We start from the raw sequence: 20,424 nt of genomic DNA on the forward strand, positions 1-20,424 counted from the left end.
TGGTGGCACATCACTAAGTTGAATAATCTTAGAGAACTTCCTTTATTATATTCATATGAATAAACAGACACAAAGCTAAACAAAAATACAGAGAGTTGACACTTGGCTGCAAACATTTTCTGCCAGTAGAAGGAGGCCTCTCTACAATATAGGGAATTGTGAAGTCTGGGAAGTGGTAATATTATATGAAGATTTGCATTCGTGGATCACTGACAAATTGTTAATTTGATGGTGATCAGAAGTAATTTTCATATAATAGCTGTTTGGTTTAGTTCAGTCATTTCCTTTTCACTGTAACATACCCCTACATCTGATGCTGACTTGAGCCTCTAGGAATATAGGACTTAAACTTCTTTGGTCATTAAATGCAATTTCCTGTAGAAGAGATTAAGTCATCCAGAAAGGTCACAAGACCATTCACTCCCTTCTCTCTGAACTCTACAAGCCTCAAAACGTCCCCAAGTATCTGGAGACAGACTTAAGAATTTTGAGAAAAATCTTAAACATGACACTGTGACAAAAAAACTGAGCAGGAGAGAAACATTCCTGCCAGTACACTCCATGGGATTCTGGAAGGTCTGGCTTAGGCAGCAGTAAGGACTGGATGCTCAGTTTCAGGACTTGTTGCAAAGCATCTGAATATAGAAATGGTGGCTGCCAGCGTCAAAGTAGAATTCATGCATCTAATTCCAGTTTCCCATCTGGACACAGCAGCAGCTACTCCAGAGGTGCCAGTAAATGTGTGGCCACAGCAGGAGGCAGCTGGCTGCCAGGACAGCCTGCTGTATGCTCTTTGCCACTCCTGAGAGAGAAGCAACCAGTTGGGTGGAATTGTTCTGGAGCCTTGCACCCACTGGTACTGTTTGGATGACCTTAGGAAGTAGAGTGTGTCTCTACAGAAAGCAGCAAATTAAAACCAAAGAGTGCTACATACAAGGGTCTTTTCTGGTCTTTCTAAGGGGCAGAGTCTTTCCTGACTCCAAATCTAATTATTTGTTTAGCCCTGAGCATGTGTGCAAGACATAAAAGCAGACATCTTTATGACTCTGTGCTTAAGTTCCCCACCTATAAAATGGGACTGGTAAAACAGATTTTGCTTTGATAACTCTGTGTTTCATGAATTTTTGTCACATTTCTCAAGGCCTAATGATTTAACAGTTGCCTTGAACAAGATGAGTATTCATAACAACTGATAGATTTGACTGAAATATCAATTAAATTCTATGGCTTGAAGTTACTTTCTTATCAGTTGATAATCTTTCACTTGAGCCTGGCTGTATAATTGGAAAGTATGGCAATAATACAGAATAATACAGAATAATAATACAGAAGATTCCATGAAAACAGAATTTTTGTGACCCCTGACACAGGTGGGAATTTTCGTGCCCTTGCTGGGAGCATCCACATCCATTTCATACTTGTTAGTTTTGTTCTTAAGGTTTGATACTGGAAAATTGTTCTTCCTCTATTTTATGCTTGGTGCTGATCCCATAGATAAACCATCCCCATGGAAGTAGGACAATTTCACATAAGGAGGTACTTTGAAAAGATCTGGTTTTCTGTCTTCAGGTATCTGCCAGATGAAGTTCCAGAAGACCCTCACATTGAGGGGTTTCTGTTCTGGGATCTCTTTTAGCACATTGTCTGCTTGGTTCACTGCATCTCACCCTCATTTCCTAACAGTAGGCAATGTCTGTCTGTAACAGGAGTTACTGAGTTATTGCAATATTGTGATACTGCTATAGTAATGATTGTCTGACTTAGCTGAATACTCTACCAGCCTGATTGCATGCATTCTGCCCCAAAGTGAGCTGTTTGCATGATTTCTTTTGCAGTCAAGGTCAGTCTCTCTTGGGAGAGAATTCAATGCTAGAAATATGAACTATGGATTCATAAAATTAATACAATTTCCTAGTCCAAGAATGAATTTGTGCTGAGCAATAGAAAGATTTGGTGGGGATTTTTTAACCACATTATCAGAAACTTTTGTTACATGAGTTTTCATGTTTTTATAAGAATTGCTGAGTTCTCACTGTCTCCTCCATCTGGGAACAGCTGCTCAGAAAGGGTAAGGAAAAAAAAAGATTTTTAGCTTTAAGCAAGAAGGGAGAGTGGCAACCAAAACCAGCTGTAGAATGCAGGATATTGATACCCATAACTTTTGGATAGTATGCATTCTATACTACTCAGAAACAAGAGACTGTTGTAAAAAGGACAAAAGAACCTACAGACAAGCAGAGTCCCCACAGCCAATTTTGCCCTTCCATGAGCTCACAGCAGTTTGGAGGCTCTAGTTAAAAACATTAACTGTAGTCATTTGATTCCTGCCTCTCCACTACTGTTTTCCACAAAAGATTTCAGTGGAAATTATTCTAAATGGATACGAAGCAATGCAATACTTCTGTATTCAGCCAGTTCATACACAGGATAAGCTGGACATGGTGGCAGTATGGGGAATTGTTTTTCAGATGTGTCATTTTGTTATTAGCTTAAACTGAACTAGTGGGAAAGAGGCATCAGTGCTGGTTTTGTCAGATGACATCTTTGCTTTGTGCTGCTAAGTTTGAGGTAAATCAGTAAATCTGACTAATCATTTTGCTGCTTTCTGGCTACTGCCAGTGTAACCAGTGGCAGCTGTGAGTTCTTCAGTTATGAAGTTCTTCAGTTATTAATGCCTAGGTTATTCTGCAACTGAGGCATTGTCACTATTTGTTATGCGTCTGTTTTTGTTAAAATCATCATATGCTTATGCATCAACAGCACAGATAATGCTATCTTTGTCCTCACTTAAAAACTACAGCCTCTACAGCAGTCTAGATCTCAGTTACCATAAAAAGCCAAACAGTTTTCCCCATGGTTTAGAAGATTTAATTGCATATCAATGGTGTTATGTTCAACAGGGAATCCTTGTATGTCATAGGTGGTTATGAGCAGCAGAGGTATTACTGACCTGTAAATGAACTGTACATGTGTCTTCCTTTCTTTACCCATGAGACTGTGTTATTTTATGTCCTTTGTAATTCAATCAATCATAAAAGGACCAGCTATTTACAGGTTTTATGCAGTCTGACTTGATTAAAAATAAAAATGGGCATGTAGTTTTCAAGCCTATTGGATCACTTCTGAGTAATTCAAGGAGAAATTAAAGCAAGAATACCCAGACAGAAATGTGTGGTGTACAGTGAGAAAACATGCTAAACTCTCATTCTGGCCTGGTGTACTTGACCATCAAAAACATCTCATCAAAAAATCAGAGAAATTCCACCTAGATACTTAAAATTACCTTTTTCAGAATTCCAGCCAGCAGGGGCAATGGAGATCAAAAGTAAGAACCTTTTGCTCCCAGAGTCATAAAGAACTATGCCCTAATCTCCAATTTTTGCTTACCAGAAAAAAAAAAGTTTATTTGCAAAAATGTAAGTTCTGTTCGTCACAATGAAGGGTTATAGCCGTCCTGAAGTCACAAACCTGTTCTCAAAGGTAACTGTGAGTGCCAGGGCTGTGATCCATCAACTTAAATAAGCAGTTTGAGAAGGTTTTATTGTATTATTTTCACCACTAGTCACAAAGGATGGAAAACCCTATGATAGGTGTAAAACCAGTAGTGGTTAAAAATGAGCTGGTCATGTTTCTTTTTCCTGATTGCCGTAGTGGTGGTTTTACATACTACTTTAATCCAAACTGTAATGTCTGTTATAAAATACTGATGGGTTTGTCTGTTCCATTACAATTTTGTTTTTGTCCAAGATCAATCACAGCAAACAGAATGTACTAAAATCAAGGTTTTCAAAAAATAATTGGAGTTAAGTGATATGTACAAGTGATGTATGACAAGGCCCTGGGCTACCTCATCTAAAACTGAAGTTAGGGCTACCTTGAGCAGAGGGATCCTGAGGTCTCTTCCAATCTAAATCATCCTGTGGTTCTGTGCTTTGGAGGAGCCTCGGGCTGCTCTGTCTCTTACACGACTTTGAGAATTTCAGGCAATATCAGACCTAATTCCATTTGAAAAAGCTGAAATATTTATTGCCACGTACAGCTTCCTTTGCATTTTCTGCAATTGAAATTTTATGATAGTATATTCCTCCAGCCTGTCTTCCTTAATTAGAGTAATTAAAGAGTTGCTGGGGGAGCTGGTGTGTTTAGTCTGGAGGAGGCCTAGAGGTGACCTTATCACCCTCTACAATTACCTGAAAGGAGGCTGTAGCCAGTGAGGTCTCTTCTCCCAGGCAGTAACAGAACAAGAAGACTGTCTTCAACTGTGCCAGGGGAGGTTGAGGTTGGAGGTAGTGAGGAATTTCTTCACAATAAGGCTGATTAGACATTGGAATGGACTGCCCAGGGAGCTGGTGGAGTCACTTTCCTTTGAAAGTGTTTAAGGAAAGACTGGACATGGCACTTAAGGTTAGACTTGATGATCTCAGAGGTGTTTTCCAACCTAATCGACCCAGTGATTCTGTAATGCATAAAATCATGTCAAAGATCTATGACTGATCTTTGGCTCGTGGCCCTGATCTTGTGAAGTACCTGGACTGTACCCCGGTGGGTTTGTGTCACTAAGTGATGCCTCTCTTCCTTGTAATGTAGTGAGTGCATCAGGAATGTGGCACCGCACCACAGAACGCAGATGGCAATTCGGCCAGGTACTGGATGGACCCCCTTATTTGCAGGAAGGCAGCAGCAGCCCCCCACTGTCCCGGGAAGGGGGGAGGCCCCGCGTACCGAGGGCTCCCCGGGAAGGGAAGGGCAGGGAAGAGTGCAAAGGCGGGCAGAGCAGCCGGAGGGGGTCCTGCTCCCTCCCATTGTTGCCGTTTGGCAGGACGGGAGCGGGGCGGGGGCGGCTGGGCCGGGGCTCGGGCGAACCCCCCGCCCCCGGGCCGGGCGCGCATGCACACAGCCACACAGTCAGACAGCCGGACAGACAGACACATCGACACACCGACACGCACCCGGCGGTAGCGCTGCCGCCCCCGCCCCGCCGCCCGCGCCGGGCTCGCTGCGGACCATGGCACCGGGGCTGCAGCTCGGCTCCTTCCTCCTCGCCCTCGCCGCGTGTCTCGGCGGCCCGCGGCTCGCTGCGGCCGCCGGAGCAGCCGGCGGCAGGAGGGGCCCGGCGGCCGAGGCGTGCGCAGGGAGGGTGAGTAGAGCGGAGCGCTGCGGGAAGGGGCTCTCGCAAGGCGAGGGAGTTGCGCGGAGTTGCGCGGAGTTCCGCAGCCGCGGGCGCTGTTCCGCGACCGGGAGAGCCGCACGGGGCTCGGGCGCTGCTCCGGGAGGGAGGGAGGGAGGGAGCGGCTGCCCCGGGGACACTTCTGCAGCAAATAACGCTGCCCCGGGGCTCTGCATCTGGAAGTTAATTGCGGCCGGGAGAGAGGGTGGCATTTCCCGGGCAGGGATATTTATTGGTTTCTCGCCGAAGGGGGGAGGCAGCTCGGAGCCGGCGAGTGTGAAGAAGTCACTCAACAGGTCCTTTACCACCATCGCTCTCCACTTCCCCGAGCCGACCTGGATAAAAGCGATCGCTGGGGCTTTGTTATTTTAATGATTCGAGGCCGGCTTGGGGTCTTAGCTCCGGGCCTGATCATTATACAGAGGATGTAGGAAATTTACGGGAGGGGGACGGGGGGAGGAAGGTGATAAACGTTTTGTTACTGGTCTGTGCCTTTTGTTCCAGTCTCTGGTGCGTTTTGCTGTCAGACTTTTCTCGATTGTTTTTCCTTTTCCTTTTTATATTTTTTTATATGTTTAATAACTTTTGAGTTACGTGTTTTGGTTTGTTCCTTTCCTTTCTCCTGATGTCTAGTTACAGGTTTAGTTGAGGCGTGGTGATCCGGGAACGCTGGAGGGAACACAACTGACTTTCATTGCTTTTCCTTTTTGTTAGACTGTCACTAAGGATTTTCGTGGTTTCAGATCAGATCCTTTGAGAGCGTTGCTGCAACACACAGTTCAGAAGTTTGTAGGGCATAGTTTAGAAAGGCGAAAGCATCGGGAAATGTGTAAAAGAAGAGTGTGGAAAAACGAACTTCAAACCCTGATAAAGCTTTAAGTCCTAAATCTTTGTGTTGGATGGAACTTAGGTTTAGACTTCCCTATTAGTTTTTTTTAACAGAATTAGCAATAAAGTCTTTTGGCTCAGTATGGCTATTGTGTGCTTCACCAGACGTGGGCAGGATGCTCCACAGGCTCATAACACCACTGTGTATATTTGTGTAAAGTTTTACATCTTCTATTAAGTAACTTATCACTATTACAAGTCATAGTACCTGACTTGTAATACACTTGAATTAGCGTATATTGACGTTTATAGAAATATGCAGATGCAGTTTGTTCTCGATTTATTTTTTTGCTCACATAATTAATGTTATTTTGTGTGTTAAACAAGAATGTAGCACAATATAATTCTTTTAATCTAATGATTTTGACTGGCTTTTAGATCAGCAAAACTTGACCTTTTTGTAATTAGTGTAACCCCCCCGCCCTTTGTCTTTATTGCTTACAACTTACGTACCTTTTTAGCTTATAAAAAATTTGTAATAGTTTCTGGTTTTATTGTACTTTCAGCTTCAAGTTCAGACTTCCCTAGACAATTTATTGGATACCTTGTCTGTGTAGTTACAATTTTGTAGCCTGATTTTGTAATGCCACCCTTGTGCATGATTGCCTCTGTAATGCAGGCAGGGCAGCGTTTATTAGAGTAATGACTGCAGGATGGTCCCCATTGTCTCAGTTATGTGGTATTTATCTTGGGCTGCATGTAAGTTTTGAGTAGACTTGACATACTATTAAATGACTGATGGCCCCTCTAACACATTGTCTGCTCTGGAGCAGGGCTGCCTTTGAAGTAGTACCCTGTAGGAAGTAAAGAGACTATTTGCTCTATTAAAATTCCTTGGTATTTCCTCTGTTTAACCACAGGCCACTTCCCCTCTGCCACTCTAAACACTGCAGGGACACTGACTGATTGAAAAGACACAAGGCCTAAGTAATTGTATGCTATTCAAATAGTTATTCTTATTGCAGGTTATTTATAAGGAGTGTCTAATTAATGTATGTTAAGGGCACGAATAAATCTTAACATTTTATATAGAGAAAGTAAAAATGTCTAGTTTGCATTAAATGAAGTGGTTGAATAGAGGTAATTTTGAAGGGCATAAATAATCTGAAAATATATCATTTAACTTTAATGGTTGTTCAAGGAGAAATAAAATGTGTCTAGCTGGGTGTTTGTATATGCATTTAGATACATGCACACTGGGAATTTTCCTCTGCTAAAACTGTAAATGTGTGGTACATTTCCCTGCGATTAGTATTTTTTTATCATTTGAGTGTTGTTTTTGAGAATCTGTGTTCCATTTCTCTCTATATACACACACAAGTAATATACATACATACACAAGTAATGCATAAGTTTCTTTCATAGTACAAAATACATTTTTAAGTATCCTCAATATTTTGTAGCAGTAAAAAACTGATTTAAGGAGAGTATATTACTGGACTGGGGTTAAAAGAATGTGATGAGGAGGTATTGGTTGGCTTTATTCATAGCTCCTGCAATTATTAATACCTAATGTTTTCGAAACTAAAAACTAAATCACATTCTAGATGTGATTTTTTTTGTTTGTTTTTACAGCTTCCATCACAAAATACATACCTGTATTATTCATCTTCTCTGGTAAAGCACTGGCATTTGTCTTGCAAACTCAACATGTGTCTGTAGCAGGAAAGCATTTAATACCAGGGCGAGTAACAGAACATTACTGTGGCTAAGAATTATCAGGTTTCAGTGAGTTCAGGATTGTAGAATTTGGATTGACTTTGCTAAGTGTAGGATTTCTTTCATTGATGTTTAATAGAAATTTTGATGTATTTCAAGACTTAATAATATTTCAGATTAGGGTAGACTTTTGCTTAAAGTAGAATAGTATTGCAAAGTAGTTTTCCATATGGGTGATCTTAGTACCTCATATGAATACCTTTATTCAGAAAAAAATAGTTCAGAGAAGGGCCTCTTCTTATCTAGAGTATGTCCACATGGGGAGCTGTTCTGGAAAAGTGGTCTCTGGATTTTTCTCATGCTATGAACAAGCCATGAGGTGCACAGAGAAGACAGGCTTGCAATCTGAGAATGATTTGAATATATTTCAGATTAATTTATTCGGTGCTAAACACATGAGCAACTTTACTCTCAAGTTGTTTTGTACATGCTAATGGGACTACACACATGAGTAATTTTTTTCATATGTTTAATTCCTCTGAAGTTCCTGGCACTGAATTGTGTACGTTCAGTATAAAGCTTAAATTTAATGAGAGTCTATGATGAGGAAGAATAAAAAATGCAGCATTTTACCAAACCTCCCCTCCTTGTTAGCAGAGAGTTGTACCTTCCCTTGCTCTACTAAGCAAAGCTGCTCTAACAGACTGGGGGCTCTGTTCCCGTGCATTCTCCCTGAAACTCCCTGCATCCCCTTCTATGCTCTTTATGTAAGGAACTTTTTATTTCCTTTGCAGTTCAGAGCAGAGACTGAAGATTTCCTACTGTTCTACTATTGGGAGCTCTGCCTGTCTCATTATTCTTTAGGCTCATGCTGCTATGTCCCTACATTTATCTCCTCAAGCATCCCAAAGCAGACACATGCTTCTCTACGGTTAGGAATCTCCTAAGCACAGAGCTAGGTCATACTGAAATACTTTTTCCAGCTAAGTACATGTTTTGGGAACTTCATTTTGGAGGAAAAACACCCTGTAAAATGGTAAGAAATTACCTCAAAGTTTGAATTTCTCCCTTCTATTTCATGTTACTTTCCAACAGTTAAAACTCCCCAGATTTTCTCTTGCAGAGTATTTAAAAATTTTAAAAGGTATTAAGCAGAAGACAGACCTCAGATGGAGCATGGTGGAAGGTGTTAATGTTTGCCATCAGGGAGTTCTTTAATGTATAGACAGTTCCAGAGCTGCTTTCAAGCTCTGCAGACCAGATGCCAGCAGTTCCCTATCTGCCTTTTTTTTTTTTTTTTTTTTTTTTTAAATTTAAAGAATCAATAGATTTCTCTCCCTGGCACAGAACAATGTGATAGCGTTTCAGAGTTGATGAGATGTGTCACTTAAAGCTTAGTGTGTTCTGTGATTAAATACAATGCAACATGTTGAGTGCAGGGCTTTGCAAGCATGGTCAGTCATGCAGGTAGGCATCTGTATCACTTTTGTTTAGCTTAGAATTTGGCTTCAGATCCCTCCAGGGTTTGTTTTGGGCTTTTTTGGAATTTCATTTATCGAGTAATGTATCAGAGAATGAGACCCCATTTCTACTCTAGTGTCAGGAAGTGTTGATGACAATCTGCCTAATAAAGTGAATTAAAAAATGCACAAAGTAGCCTGAATATATTAGTGTTTAAATTAGCAGATGACTGTTTCCTCGGGAACTGTGAGGCTGTACAGTTTAATGTTGTGTTTTCAGGATGAGCTTTCAAATACATGACCTAGTGACAAAAAATATGGAAACATATGTTTATGTAATTGAAACTAACTCTCAGTATTAGCAAAATAAATTAGCAAAATTGTGTATTCCGTTATGTGTTTGTATGAAGCTGGGAAATTTGAATATGATGGTAATTCATCAGCTGTTGACTTAACAGGGTTTCTGCAGTTGAAGTCACTTGGGACTGTTGCACATTTGATTGGTTTCCTCTCTAGAATGGGTCCCTTAGTTTAGATGTTGAACTCCACTCCCTGCCTCACTTCCCCTCAAAATTTGCTTTTGAGTGAGTACAAGTGTAGAAACTGCTGTATCACACTTGTTAATTTAAAATCTTGAGACATTTATTTAAGAACAAGTTCTGCTTTAATAGATTAATACTTTATAGTCCACTGGTGAAAGGATGTTAAGCTGTCATGATTAGATGATACTAGCTTTTCTTTAGTTAATTATTTGGTAATGTTAATATAACATGGACGTTGCTTAATTAAAACTGCAACATTTAAAGGGTGTTTAATAAGGACCAGCTGTCTTTTCCAACTGATCAGTCTAAAGATGATGAAACAAAGCTTTGATGTGAACTTGCCTGCTTAATTATGCTCAAAGGCTGAATTTTACCCATAAATTTAGCATGTGTTTTTAGAAGCAAACAAGAGGAGTGTGAAGTATTACTGCAGAACTGTTAAGTTTGAATGCCATTTTTAGTTTTTAAAAGTAAACATTTTTTCAAGTATATAGCTTTGGTTTTATATGAACTGCTACCAGTACAATGAGTTGTATTTGAAATACATTTTTTCTAAGTTTAGGTTAATGCTGATGTTCCCATAGCAGTTTTTACATTTAAAAATAAATTTCATGCATTAATACGTCACACGTAGGAAAAACCACATAAAAGTAGTATGAGATACATGAATTCTTATTTTTTATATCTTTATATCTGTATTAGTTATAAAAAAGGATTGTATGAAAGTGTAAGTTACAGTAAGTTAAAATAATGTTAGATCAGTACATCTGAAGTACTTATTTTTATGTTATGGTAATGTGAGACTTTATTTAAGGGTCAAAATTTAAGTGCAAACTTGAAAAAGTATTTTATCCTTCCATGCATATAGTATTTTATAATTATTTCACTGTCCAGTGATTTGTCCTCCTCAGCTCTCCTCAACAGAAGTGGCACATCTGGACAGCCAATATTTCTGTGTGGTTTTATCATAAAGACTTTGACCAGATATATACTTAGTAAAGTAGTGAATACAGGCTTATGCCAGTACCAGATAGACTCATTGCAGTATTCATACAGCAGATATGATCACTCTGGTTAGCCAAAATTCTACCAGCCAAACCAGGGTATAAATCTGTATTTTAGCATGCTTCAACCTATTCGACTTAGTAAATTGTATTTTCAGCATCATGGCTAAGACATAATTTCTGGATTTTAAACGTACAAGTGGTATCATTGTTATTGTTCTTCTCCTGTCACCTCTGTATGGTGAAAAATCAAGTATGCAGGTAGGGATTTGTTCTCCCAAAATAATGAAAGGCTGGATTAGAGTTTTATCAGGCATCAACACATATTCCGGGAGATATGTATTCTCTGAATTTCTCTCAGTTGAAGGCTGTTATAATGTTATATCACTATTGGTTTTGAAGAATTGTTCCAGACACCCTTTTTTTATTACTCAGCCAGACAGTAAATCTGCTTTTGGGCGCATCACTTGTACTCTAATGTGCCCAAATGAATATGAGAGGTAGCTTTATCCTAGGAGATTCCATGCTACATCAGGTATCACACCTCTTCCTGCAGGCCTGAAAGCATAAACTCTGAGATGTGTGTTCTGGTTGATTCAGGAGAACCAGAACGACTAATCTGAATCCAATTCGTATCTCTTGGTGACCTGTCAGCACACAGAGGTGTCTGTGAAGTGCTGACCTCTGTGTTGACTGATGCGCCTCTTGTTGGCAGCATGGAGTGAGCAAGCCAGCAGTCTTTGTCCTTTCCCTGCACATCACAGAGCCTGCTGCAGGAATGCCAAGGCAGTGCAGAGCCTTGGAGGGCACTGCTGGGGAAAGATGTTCTGCTGTTTTCTCCAGCCTTTGGATTCAGATGATCTCACACTGAAAGTAGAGCTCCTTCTGTGCTGAGCCCTGGGTTCACAGAAACAATAAGGGACTGTTGAGGAGCATGTGGAGTTCAAAGGGGAGCTAAATGTGTGTATGGGGACATGAGCTGCTCTGAACAGGTGGGTATTTCACCAACAACTGGACAACATCAATCAGATCTTGAGGCTGCTGTCTGAAAGGGATGATGGGTCTGCAGATCTGCTTGGAGCTGCACATTCTGGGCTTTAAGGTTTCCAAATGATTGATTTGTAATGATCTATCCATATGATCCTTTATCTCAACAAAATTGTGTGTAATAACCATTTCTATACCCCCTGTTATATGGCCCTGCTGGATTTTCTTCATGGTTGGTGGGCAGACTTGGATTTTAATTTCTGACCTTGGCTATGTTCTTCACTCTTATATCAGTGGGAGGGACTAGGTATTTCTGATCTTACTTCTGACTACATTCAAATCCAACCAAGCAATCAATGACTTCCCTGACTTTTTTTGTATACGGCTGTGGGAAAATTCCTGGTTGGCTGGCTATGAATTAATGAAAATCCTTAGAATGCTTCACTAATGATAGCTCCTGTGGCTTTAAAAATGCTATTCCCTTCTTTAATTTGAGGGAGGTCACAGAGGTTTACAGAAACTAAGAAAAGAAAACTTAACATCTGGTTGTGCTCTGTAGATGACTGCTTTTGTGTGAAGAAAAGTTATGGTGTCGCCTCAGCATCAAACACATTCAAGGTGATCCTTTCTAAGAGCTCTTTGCAAGAGCCCTCCTTGCTCAAACTGTGTTTTCTAATTAACTGTGCTTTGTATTTTCAAATGGAGGATTTTAGTTCTCCATGGGAATCCCAAACTCATATTGTTGCTTAAAGTTCACCCTACCTTTATAAAATAAACTTATTTTCTTGAGTTTTGTAATTATAGCATAAAAATAACTCCATGTGTTTTCTAGTATTTTCCTTTAGAAGTTATGGAGCTCCAAGAGGAAGCAAGCTACTGGGTTGGATTCTGGTATTCATGAAAGGAAATTTTTTTGTGCTTGCTTATCTATGTGGAAGTTTAGTTTTACCTATTTGTATATAAAATACTGAGGAGTAACCTGATTCATGAAAGTATCCCTTTAAAACTCTGAATTTTACAGGCTAAAAAAGAATGGGGTTTTTTTTCCAAATAAATATTTTTCCAAATAAAATGATCTGTGAAGTTAGTTTAGCTCATAAAAAGGCATAATATGAGAATGTTTAGGTCCAAATAGTTATTTTTCTAAATTGTTAAAATTACAAGTTATCAGCTTCTCACTTAAACATGTAATTCCAGGTGTGACTAGCTGGGAATCAGAAAGCATTAAAAAATACAACCTGAGAAACTTAAAACAGTCACATTATCTTTTTATATTATACAGTGGTTTAAGCAAACTCTAAGCAGGCCTTTGTCATCTGCTTGTAGAAACAACACCCCAATCTGTTTTCCATTTAAACATGGAAAATTAAGGGATTTGTTTCTGGTTTTATTGGGCTGTTTTGTTTAAAGAGCTAAACCCCTACCTGTTAAAATCAGTGGCAACACTCTGTCCTCCGTTTTGATGAGGTTTTCTTTCATATTTCAAGTGGTTCGATGCTCTGTGTTTGCCCAGCACTGAACTGCTGGCTCTGACTTCAGGCAAGAGCTGGGTGATACAAGCTTCATCAGCCTGCTTCTTGGTGTCTATGGGGATGTTACTACTTCCTTTACTAACAGCCTGTCAGGGATAGATTCCAACCTTAATGATTCTGGGATTTCTTTGTCTCCCCCCTCGGATGTACCAGAGTAACTTTGGGTACAGCTGCCCAGCCAGTGAAGAGTTCCATTCTCTTCCCCTGTCTGAGCTATCAAGGTGCCAGTCTGCATCTTGTCTGTCAGCCCTTGGAAAGCCTGCCTGCATTGCTTTCTATTCCTCCAGTTTCTCTGGGCATCAGTGTTACCTTCCTGTCCAGGCTTGCCCCCAAGTGTAGGCACTAGGAACAAAACGAGGATGGAAGTTGAAACTGGCAAATTGTGCAATTTACACTGAGCATAAAGAGTGCTCTGTCTGGATGAACTTTAAATACCGTGTGGGAAGGGGATATTGCTGAATCACAAAACTTTTTAGCAGGGTTTTCAAGTTTGTGCTGGGCTTGCCCTTGAAGTCTGAGAGATACAGGGTATAAAGGGGTAATTTAAGCTTCACCCTGTAGGTGTGAGCAGGTCCTTAGAAGCTTGGAGTGGAATTCTGAAAAAGAATGGAGTGCCCTAACTGCTATTAACTTTCAATGGGATTTGTTCTCTTTTGTGGCTCAGGGGTGTAGTTACGTTTTATATTGACTCAGCAATGAAGCTGGTTAGTGAAATTCTCACTCCCATCTGTTTCCTCCCACTTTGGTATTGCTGTTTGCCCTTCCCTCCTCACCTGCTTGAATGCACCTATTCGTGAGCTGCAATGTAAATCACATTATTAAAGCACTTTGAATTGAAAGTATCTCTACTTTTTGTTTTGTTTGTTTTTTCCCCTTTTCACAACTGGAGTAATTTCAATGACATGGAAAAAATGAGGTCCCCATGCAGTTATGTTAAATATATGTTGAGAATTGGTGAACTGCAGCATGGAGGTGGAGGAACTGGACAGGGGAGTCAGGAAATCCCGGAGCTAATTTTGTGATTAGGCCCAGTGTTCCATGTAACTATTCAGATGCTTTTAAAATTCCCACCCTTAGGCTGTGTTAACTTAGATACTTTTTTAAAGGTATCTCATCAAAAGAGTTTGAGGTTAGCATACTGAGCAAATAAATTTTTCAAGATTTTTCATATGAACGTTTTTGAACAGTGAGTTTTTCACAAGCAAGAAGATGATAATGTTTCAGAAATCACTTCAGCATCTGTTGAAATGCAGCCAACTCCGGGGTGGAATACAGAGCTCATGGTAACGCTATACAACCCTTCCTGCCAGGAAATGAAGAGTAGTGTATTCATTTGTAACCCAAGGGGGGCACTTCACCATCCAGCCTATAGTTTGTGAGTGGAATTTGGTCAGATTACCACTAAAATTACAGAATAACCCAGTGGGTCTTATTAACTCTCTCTGTTTCTTATCTTGCTCTGAAGACAGTATCTCTTATTAATAATACAGTGTCTATGAGCAAATTTGTGTAGTTAGGGAATACGGTTAAGGATTATTCCCCATTATGAGGAGCTTTCATTTTGTTTACTCTGTCAAAACTTTATCTGAGGGCTCCTGGTAGTGCATCACATAGCAAGTGTTAACAGTCCCCAAAGGAGAAAGGGCCAGATGCATGGCCCAATGCTTTAGTTATGAAAGAATATCTAGGGTGTTCCTTTTTCTGTTGTTTACTACAGGAAGTTTAGCTAAGACATTTTTCAAAGAACCAGTAAAATTCTCTTGCCTAGTTACAACTTTGCTTTATTGTTTAATTCTCTTTTTTGCACAAATTATGTTGGTGGTGTTTAATAATTAGCTTAGTTTACCTTCTGACAGGAGTAATAGGTTAACTACAAAAAGAGTTAAAATAAGAAACAAAAAGAAAAAACACCTAACTCAGCCAGACCCTTAACAGGTGAAAAGTTATTTTTCCACGCTTCGGAACATCAAAGGAAACAAAACCTTTATCTTTTATTCATTAGTTAGGAATAAAGCAAGTTGGGATAGCTTAGGTTTCTCCATATAGTTGCATTTGTAAGAGTAATTCACTAATCATGCCATTCACTTTTGGGGTTCGTTTTCATTAAGGACCACTGGCCGTGAAATGTCATGCAGAGGTTTGAAAATGGGACATTCAGCTCACTAAAGAATGAGCTGCAACGACAGAAGTTTCTTTTTATTACCTTGTGGCAGTAAATGTAGGAATCAAAGCCCCAATAAGTGATAGAATAACACCCAATATCATCTAACAGTGCTGATAGATGTGGATGATGATTACTCAGTGTAACCACATTGCATTTGGTTTACATGTTTTGGTTATTGTTTATTATATTCCATTCAGCCACTGAAGTTCCAGTATGCAAACTCCAGTAGTTTATCTACAGGCTTGTATGTGGCAAGCTGACTTGGAGTTATAGGTGTGGTTCCTCCCTCTCCTCCCACTGCGGTTAGGTTTTACTGCAACAAAAAAAAGATTTGTTCCCATGTCTATATTTGACAATTATATCCAAGTAGTATTCCTGTTATAAGCTCTCATTTCTGCTGGAAGTGAAACTTGATGATCTTTGGATTCACTTCTCAATTTACCACAATAATGTGATTGTATTTTATATCTTCCTGTTCAGCATTTTAGGATTAACTTTATGTATGTTAAGTTTAATGTTGATAGAAGGAATTCGAGTGAAAGTTTGAGAGAAATACAGGTTCAATTTAATTTTTTTAATCTGTGTATTTAACAGCTTCTTAAAACTTACATTGCACTCTGGCTTCTTAAATAAGATGAATGCTGGAAGGCAACTTGTTCATTGTCACTCTGTAAAGAGACTTTATTTCTTAGAAGTGATTCCTTCCTGCAGAAAAAGATTAGTTAGTGTGCCTGGATCTTTAAAAATAAGAGGTTAAAAATTAGTGTAAATGCTTTTTCAAGTATTTTTAAATTCAGATTAAATTTTGTCATAATTTGATCAAAGTCACATAACCTGTGGCTCTGTTTTTGTTACACATGCTGATGGTCTGTGGATAACATTACATTTTTTCAGCATGAAACTGAACACTTCAAATCCCTAAAGCAGGCTCAAATTTATGGTTAATAAAAGAATTTATTGTACTGGATGTCATCTGTTATATCACTCTGGGAACAGAAACTGGCAGTGAGTGGACAGGAAATATTTCCATTTCAAATCACTTCAGTCTATGGTCTAGGGTGCAAGTGTCTGGTTTCAGAAAAATCACTGAATATCCATGTAATAGAAGTATTTCAGAAGAGTATAAGCTTTTTCAAATATGTTTTTTTACTTTATAGTATTTTATGTGAAGATACTGCTTATTAATGTCACATATTTTCTTTGTTTCAGTCTTGATCCCTTTACCTTTTCAAGGCAGAAGAAATAGTAAAAATGTATTTTCAGGTACATTCAGGTAGCTTTATGTGCCAAGTAAGCAGCAATTTCATGAGTTGCTGTGCAGTGGCCAAACTGCTTCAAAGTCTCAGAGCTTTGTGTTTGTAGTGGGTTGGGTTTTTCAGAGTTTGAATTCCTATGTGTTGGTTGGATTCTTCCAGCTTAATGCATTTCTTCAAGTTGTCTCCTCTTCAAGTGTATTATAAGGTGTGAGATCCATGGATTGTAACTTTATTAATGGAAACTTCAAGCAGTCAGGTTGAAATTTTGGTATGTTTTTCATGTGTTAAGTAGTACTTAAACAGCTCTACATTTTAAAGTATTTAAAGGACTTCAAATAACTGTACATTGTAAATGGACATGTTTGTCCACAGAACATGAAAACCAGCAGAAAAAGGTTTTAAATTTTTACCTTTATCGTGTATTAACATCCTGAAATACTCAACTCTACATCAAATAAGTCATTTAGGTGTGTGGGATTTGTTTTGCTTTGCAGGAACACAAAATAAAAAACAAGTCTTAACAATATCAAGATTTATTACTTAATTTGGTCAGTTTGGAAAAGTTTTATCATCTGTGGTGTGGGTGAAAAAATAAATAATTAAATCTGTATGTAAAAACAATGTTTTGTCTTTTAAAGACAAGAAAAGTTTAAACTAAGGATTCATTGTGAAACTTACTATTTGCTATTAGTATCATTGAAGGGCATGAACTGAAAGCTGCATCTCATTATGCTGTGTAGTGTGTTCACTTGAGCAGCTCATGTGTTTGATGCAGGATTCTAAATTTTTAATTAGAATTAAATTTTAATTTTAATTTCCATATTTCTTAGAATTTTAGTGAGGCAAGGGAAATTGCAGTTTAGGATATCCTCCTTTGAGGTTCCTCTGACTTGTAAGGACAGTGTGGAATGAGTTTGGATCTTACTGGTGCTGCTTGTGTGGAAACCAGAGGTATTTCTGTAGTGCAGCACAGCAGTGGTATTTCTCCTGAGGCTAAATGGACTTCGTACCATTCCTGCATCTTGTCAGACTAGGCCATGACAGAACAGATCCATATGCCAAGCCTGCATTTGTACCTCAGGCATTTGATGTTAGGGTTCCTGTAATTTTTCCCACAGTATGATTTCCTATTATTATTTATTAATGAGTATTGAAATTTATAACTTAAAAAAATCTGATTTGACTGAAAAAGTAAATGTTCTCAAGATATAGATATTCTTTACCATGGCTTTGTGGTCTTTGTTTTGTTTTGTTTTTTTAGTTTGATAATTCAATTTTAACCAATAATACAAGAACAAAATGTGTTCCAAGGTTCTAGAAAAAGATTTAGAATTAAAATCTTGCAACAGTTTAAATAGTAGTTAAGCAAATGAAGTAATTTAAAGCCCAAGCAGGTTGTGGTACAGGTTGTGTCAGTGTTTTAGCAGCTATCACATTTCATGTCAAGTGCTGTATTAATTAGTATGAAAAAGTCAATTATGAACTGGCCATGTCCCATACAGATAGGATGTGTGACCTTTGTTTTGGCCAACTTTCAAAAGCACTTAACATGAAATACTTGGGAAAAATGCGTCTCTTACAGTGTTTAACTTGATCAAGGGTAGTATAAAGTGTGATATCCATAGGGTGTGATTTTCATTAGTGGAAACTGAATGCAGTCAGGCTGGAGTTTCAGTACCATTTCAAACCTTAAAACTCTCTTTTAAATATTGTATCTGTGTTCCCTTTTTAGTGGTTAAACACCACATAGGACTTCATAGAGCAGAATGCCTAAAGGATTTGCCAGTACACATATACTTAAAACACATGTATTTATTTCCCTGATGTTTTTTCCAACTGTAAAATATAGCAATACTTAATGCTTTTTGAATCCAAGTACTGAAGACAGATGAGCACCCAGGAAAATTGGAATGTATTCTGTGTTCTCTTCATCGTTTTTTCATTGTGAAAAACCTCAACAACCCTGATGGCAGAAACTATTCTATGTAAAGAAGTTGTTGAATCACAGTGTGAACTTTATTCAAGGTTGGCAGTTCTCAGAAGCGTTCTCACAAATGTTTCCTCAGAAAACTCTGTTTTGGATGGTTTTATTTTGTTGTGTTTGAATTCCTGGTGTTGATTATTGGATGGAGCTTTTCCTGCTTGTCTGGTAGGAAAACCAGAGTGGGGAAGCTCCAGTTTGCCTGCAGAGATGGGCTGGTACAGTTGGAATATTTTACTACTATTTCTTCCAAGTATCCTTCAGGTGAGCAAGAAGTGTTTGTGCAGCTTTGTGTATGTTTCTAACACTTGCAAATGGAGTTTTTTTGGCTGCAAGCATGATGGCTGTACTCCATAGAGGGTAACCAGGAGTGTATAAATTCCCTGGCAGCCAAAGCTTTAAATCTGCAGCCACCAAATGTATCTCCCTGTGTCTCTGAAGTTCAGCCATGTGGATCATCAGTACACAGCGAGCACTGGACCTTCAAATCCTCTCTGTTGAATGTATTACTGCTTAAGCTGTGGAGTAATTTTCATCTTCTCTGTGGACCTGGACTAGACAGAGGCTCTGAGAAGGAATTATTTCCTAAAAGTGCGTAGTTCAGCAGTAAGAATCTCTCTTGGCAGAGATTTTGGGGAGGTGGGAGGAATGATGTGTAGCAGCAAAGGAACCAAAGCCTGTCCCTATACCACAGCTGAAGGAAGGGCAGCACAACTGAGGCTTGTGTCTGCCTGCAGGGAGCAGCTCGTGCAGCTTGTCCATTAACTGAGGGAAAGGAAGAAAGGGAGGAGTGCTTGATTTCTTCCTAGGAGCAGATTTGTAGGGCAAGGTAATTGATTTTATTAGCACAGTTGATGCATAAGAACATTCACTTCTAACAAAATATTTTTAGTCACTGTGTTTGACATAATGGCCCCTCCATTTTTCTGGCTTGTTTTTTTTTCTCCCCATCCATGGTAAAAAAGTCTGGAACAGTCATCATGCTGTTGTGTTCTGAAGCTGCAGCAATCTGCCCCTCACTTCTGATGAGCAGATTGTGTAACATGGCTGTGTATGGAGTAAGTGTGGCACTTCTTGGTATGTTATTCTTCTTGTGCCCTCCTGATAGCGAGCTTAGTGCCAAAGGCACCTTTTCATTGCTGCTCAGTAGATGCCTATCACATTTCAAGTCCTGGCTTCTCATTGCCCAAGGCTTTTTAAGTTCTGTACTCACAAGGATGGGAACTTTGGGAGGAGATGCTTGTGTTATTTTAAAGGAAGTTGGTTTTTTGCTTCATCTCCTGTAAAAACAAGTTTTGTGTGAGGTATTAAAAACACTGTTGGGGGAATGACAAATAATTCTTTAAAGCTAGAACGTGGCATTTTGGCAAGTCAGTCATTGGTTGTTCCTGGACTAGAACCATACTGCTTACCAAGTCAGTTTTAAAATCTCATGGATGTGTTTCTAAACAATTGTGTGTTTCTAAATCCCTAAGAATAGGTTTTTATGTCCAAAATAATTGTGGTATTTCAAAGGGAGGGATTAAGATGGAAGAGTCCCAAATCCTGTCTACTTGAAAAGTTTTATGAGTTCTGTGGCACTTTAATCAGTGCAGTTATTGCTAAATTACCTTGCCACCATATCCTCATGAGCCAAGGCTTTGGTCTATTTATATGTTGGTCCTACAAAACCAATGTACATTAATATTCTTTACAGTCATGATCTCTTGTGAATATGTAATACTTTCTGTAGTTGTTCCTGTAGGTTTCATTCATGTAAGTAAGAATTAAAGTGAACTTTCTAA

At 39.1% G+C, this 20,424-nt stretch overlaps 1 protein-coding gene across 2 annotated transcripts in view; it reads left to right on the top strand.

The window, feature by feature from the left end:
• The first annotated feature begins 2,048 nt into the window (after positions 1–2,048).
• IL17RD (interleukin 17 receptor D) overlaps positions 2,049–20,424 on the top strand; it is a 45,379-nt gene continuing 27,003 nt past the window's right edge. The window contains exon 1 of one of the 2 annotated variants that reach the window (XM_085072697.1): positions 2,049–2,068. Coding sequence is in view for 1 of the 2 variants with exons in the window: in XM_085072696.1 (XP_084928822.1) it covers positions 5,006–5,137 (132 nt within the window). In the remaining variant the exon portion in view is untranslated. Of the gene's footprint in view, positions 2,069–4,789; positions 5,138–20,424 lie in introns of those variants that run through there. The other variant, XM_085072696.1, reaches the window with a different exon arrangement.

The sequence above is a fragment of the Lichenostomus cassidix genome, chromosome 12 (assembly GCF_008360975.1).
Source record: "Lichenostomus cassidix isolate B80296 chromosome 12, HeHo_3.0, whole genome shotgun sequence".
NCBI lineage: Eukaryota > Metazoa > Chordata > Aves > Passeriformes > Meliphagidae > Lichenostomus > Lichenostomus cassidix.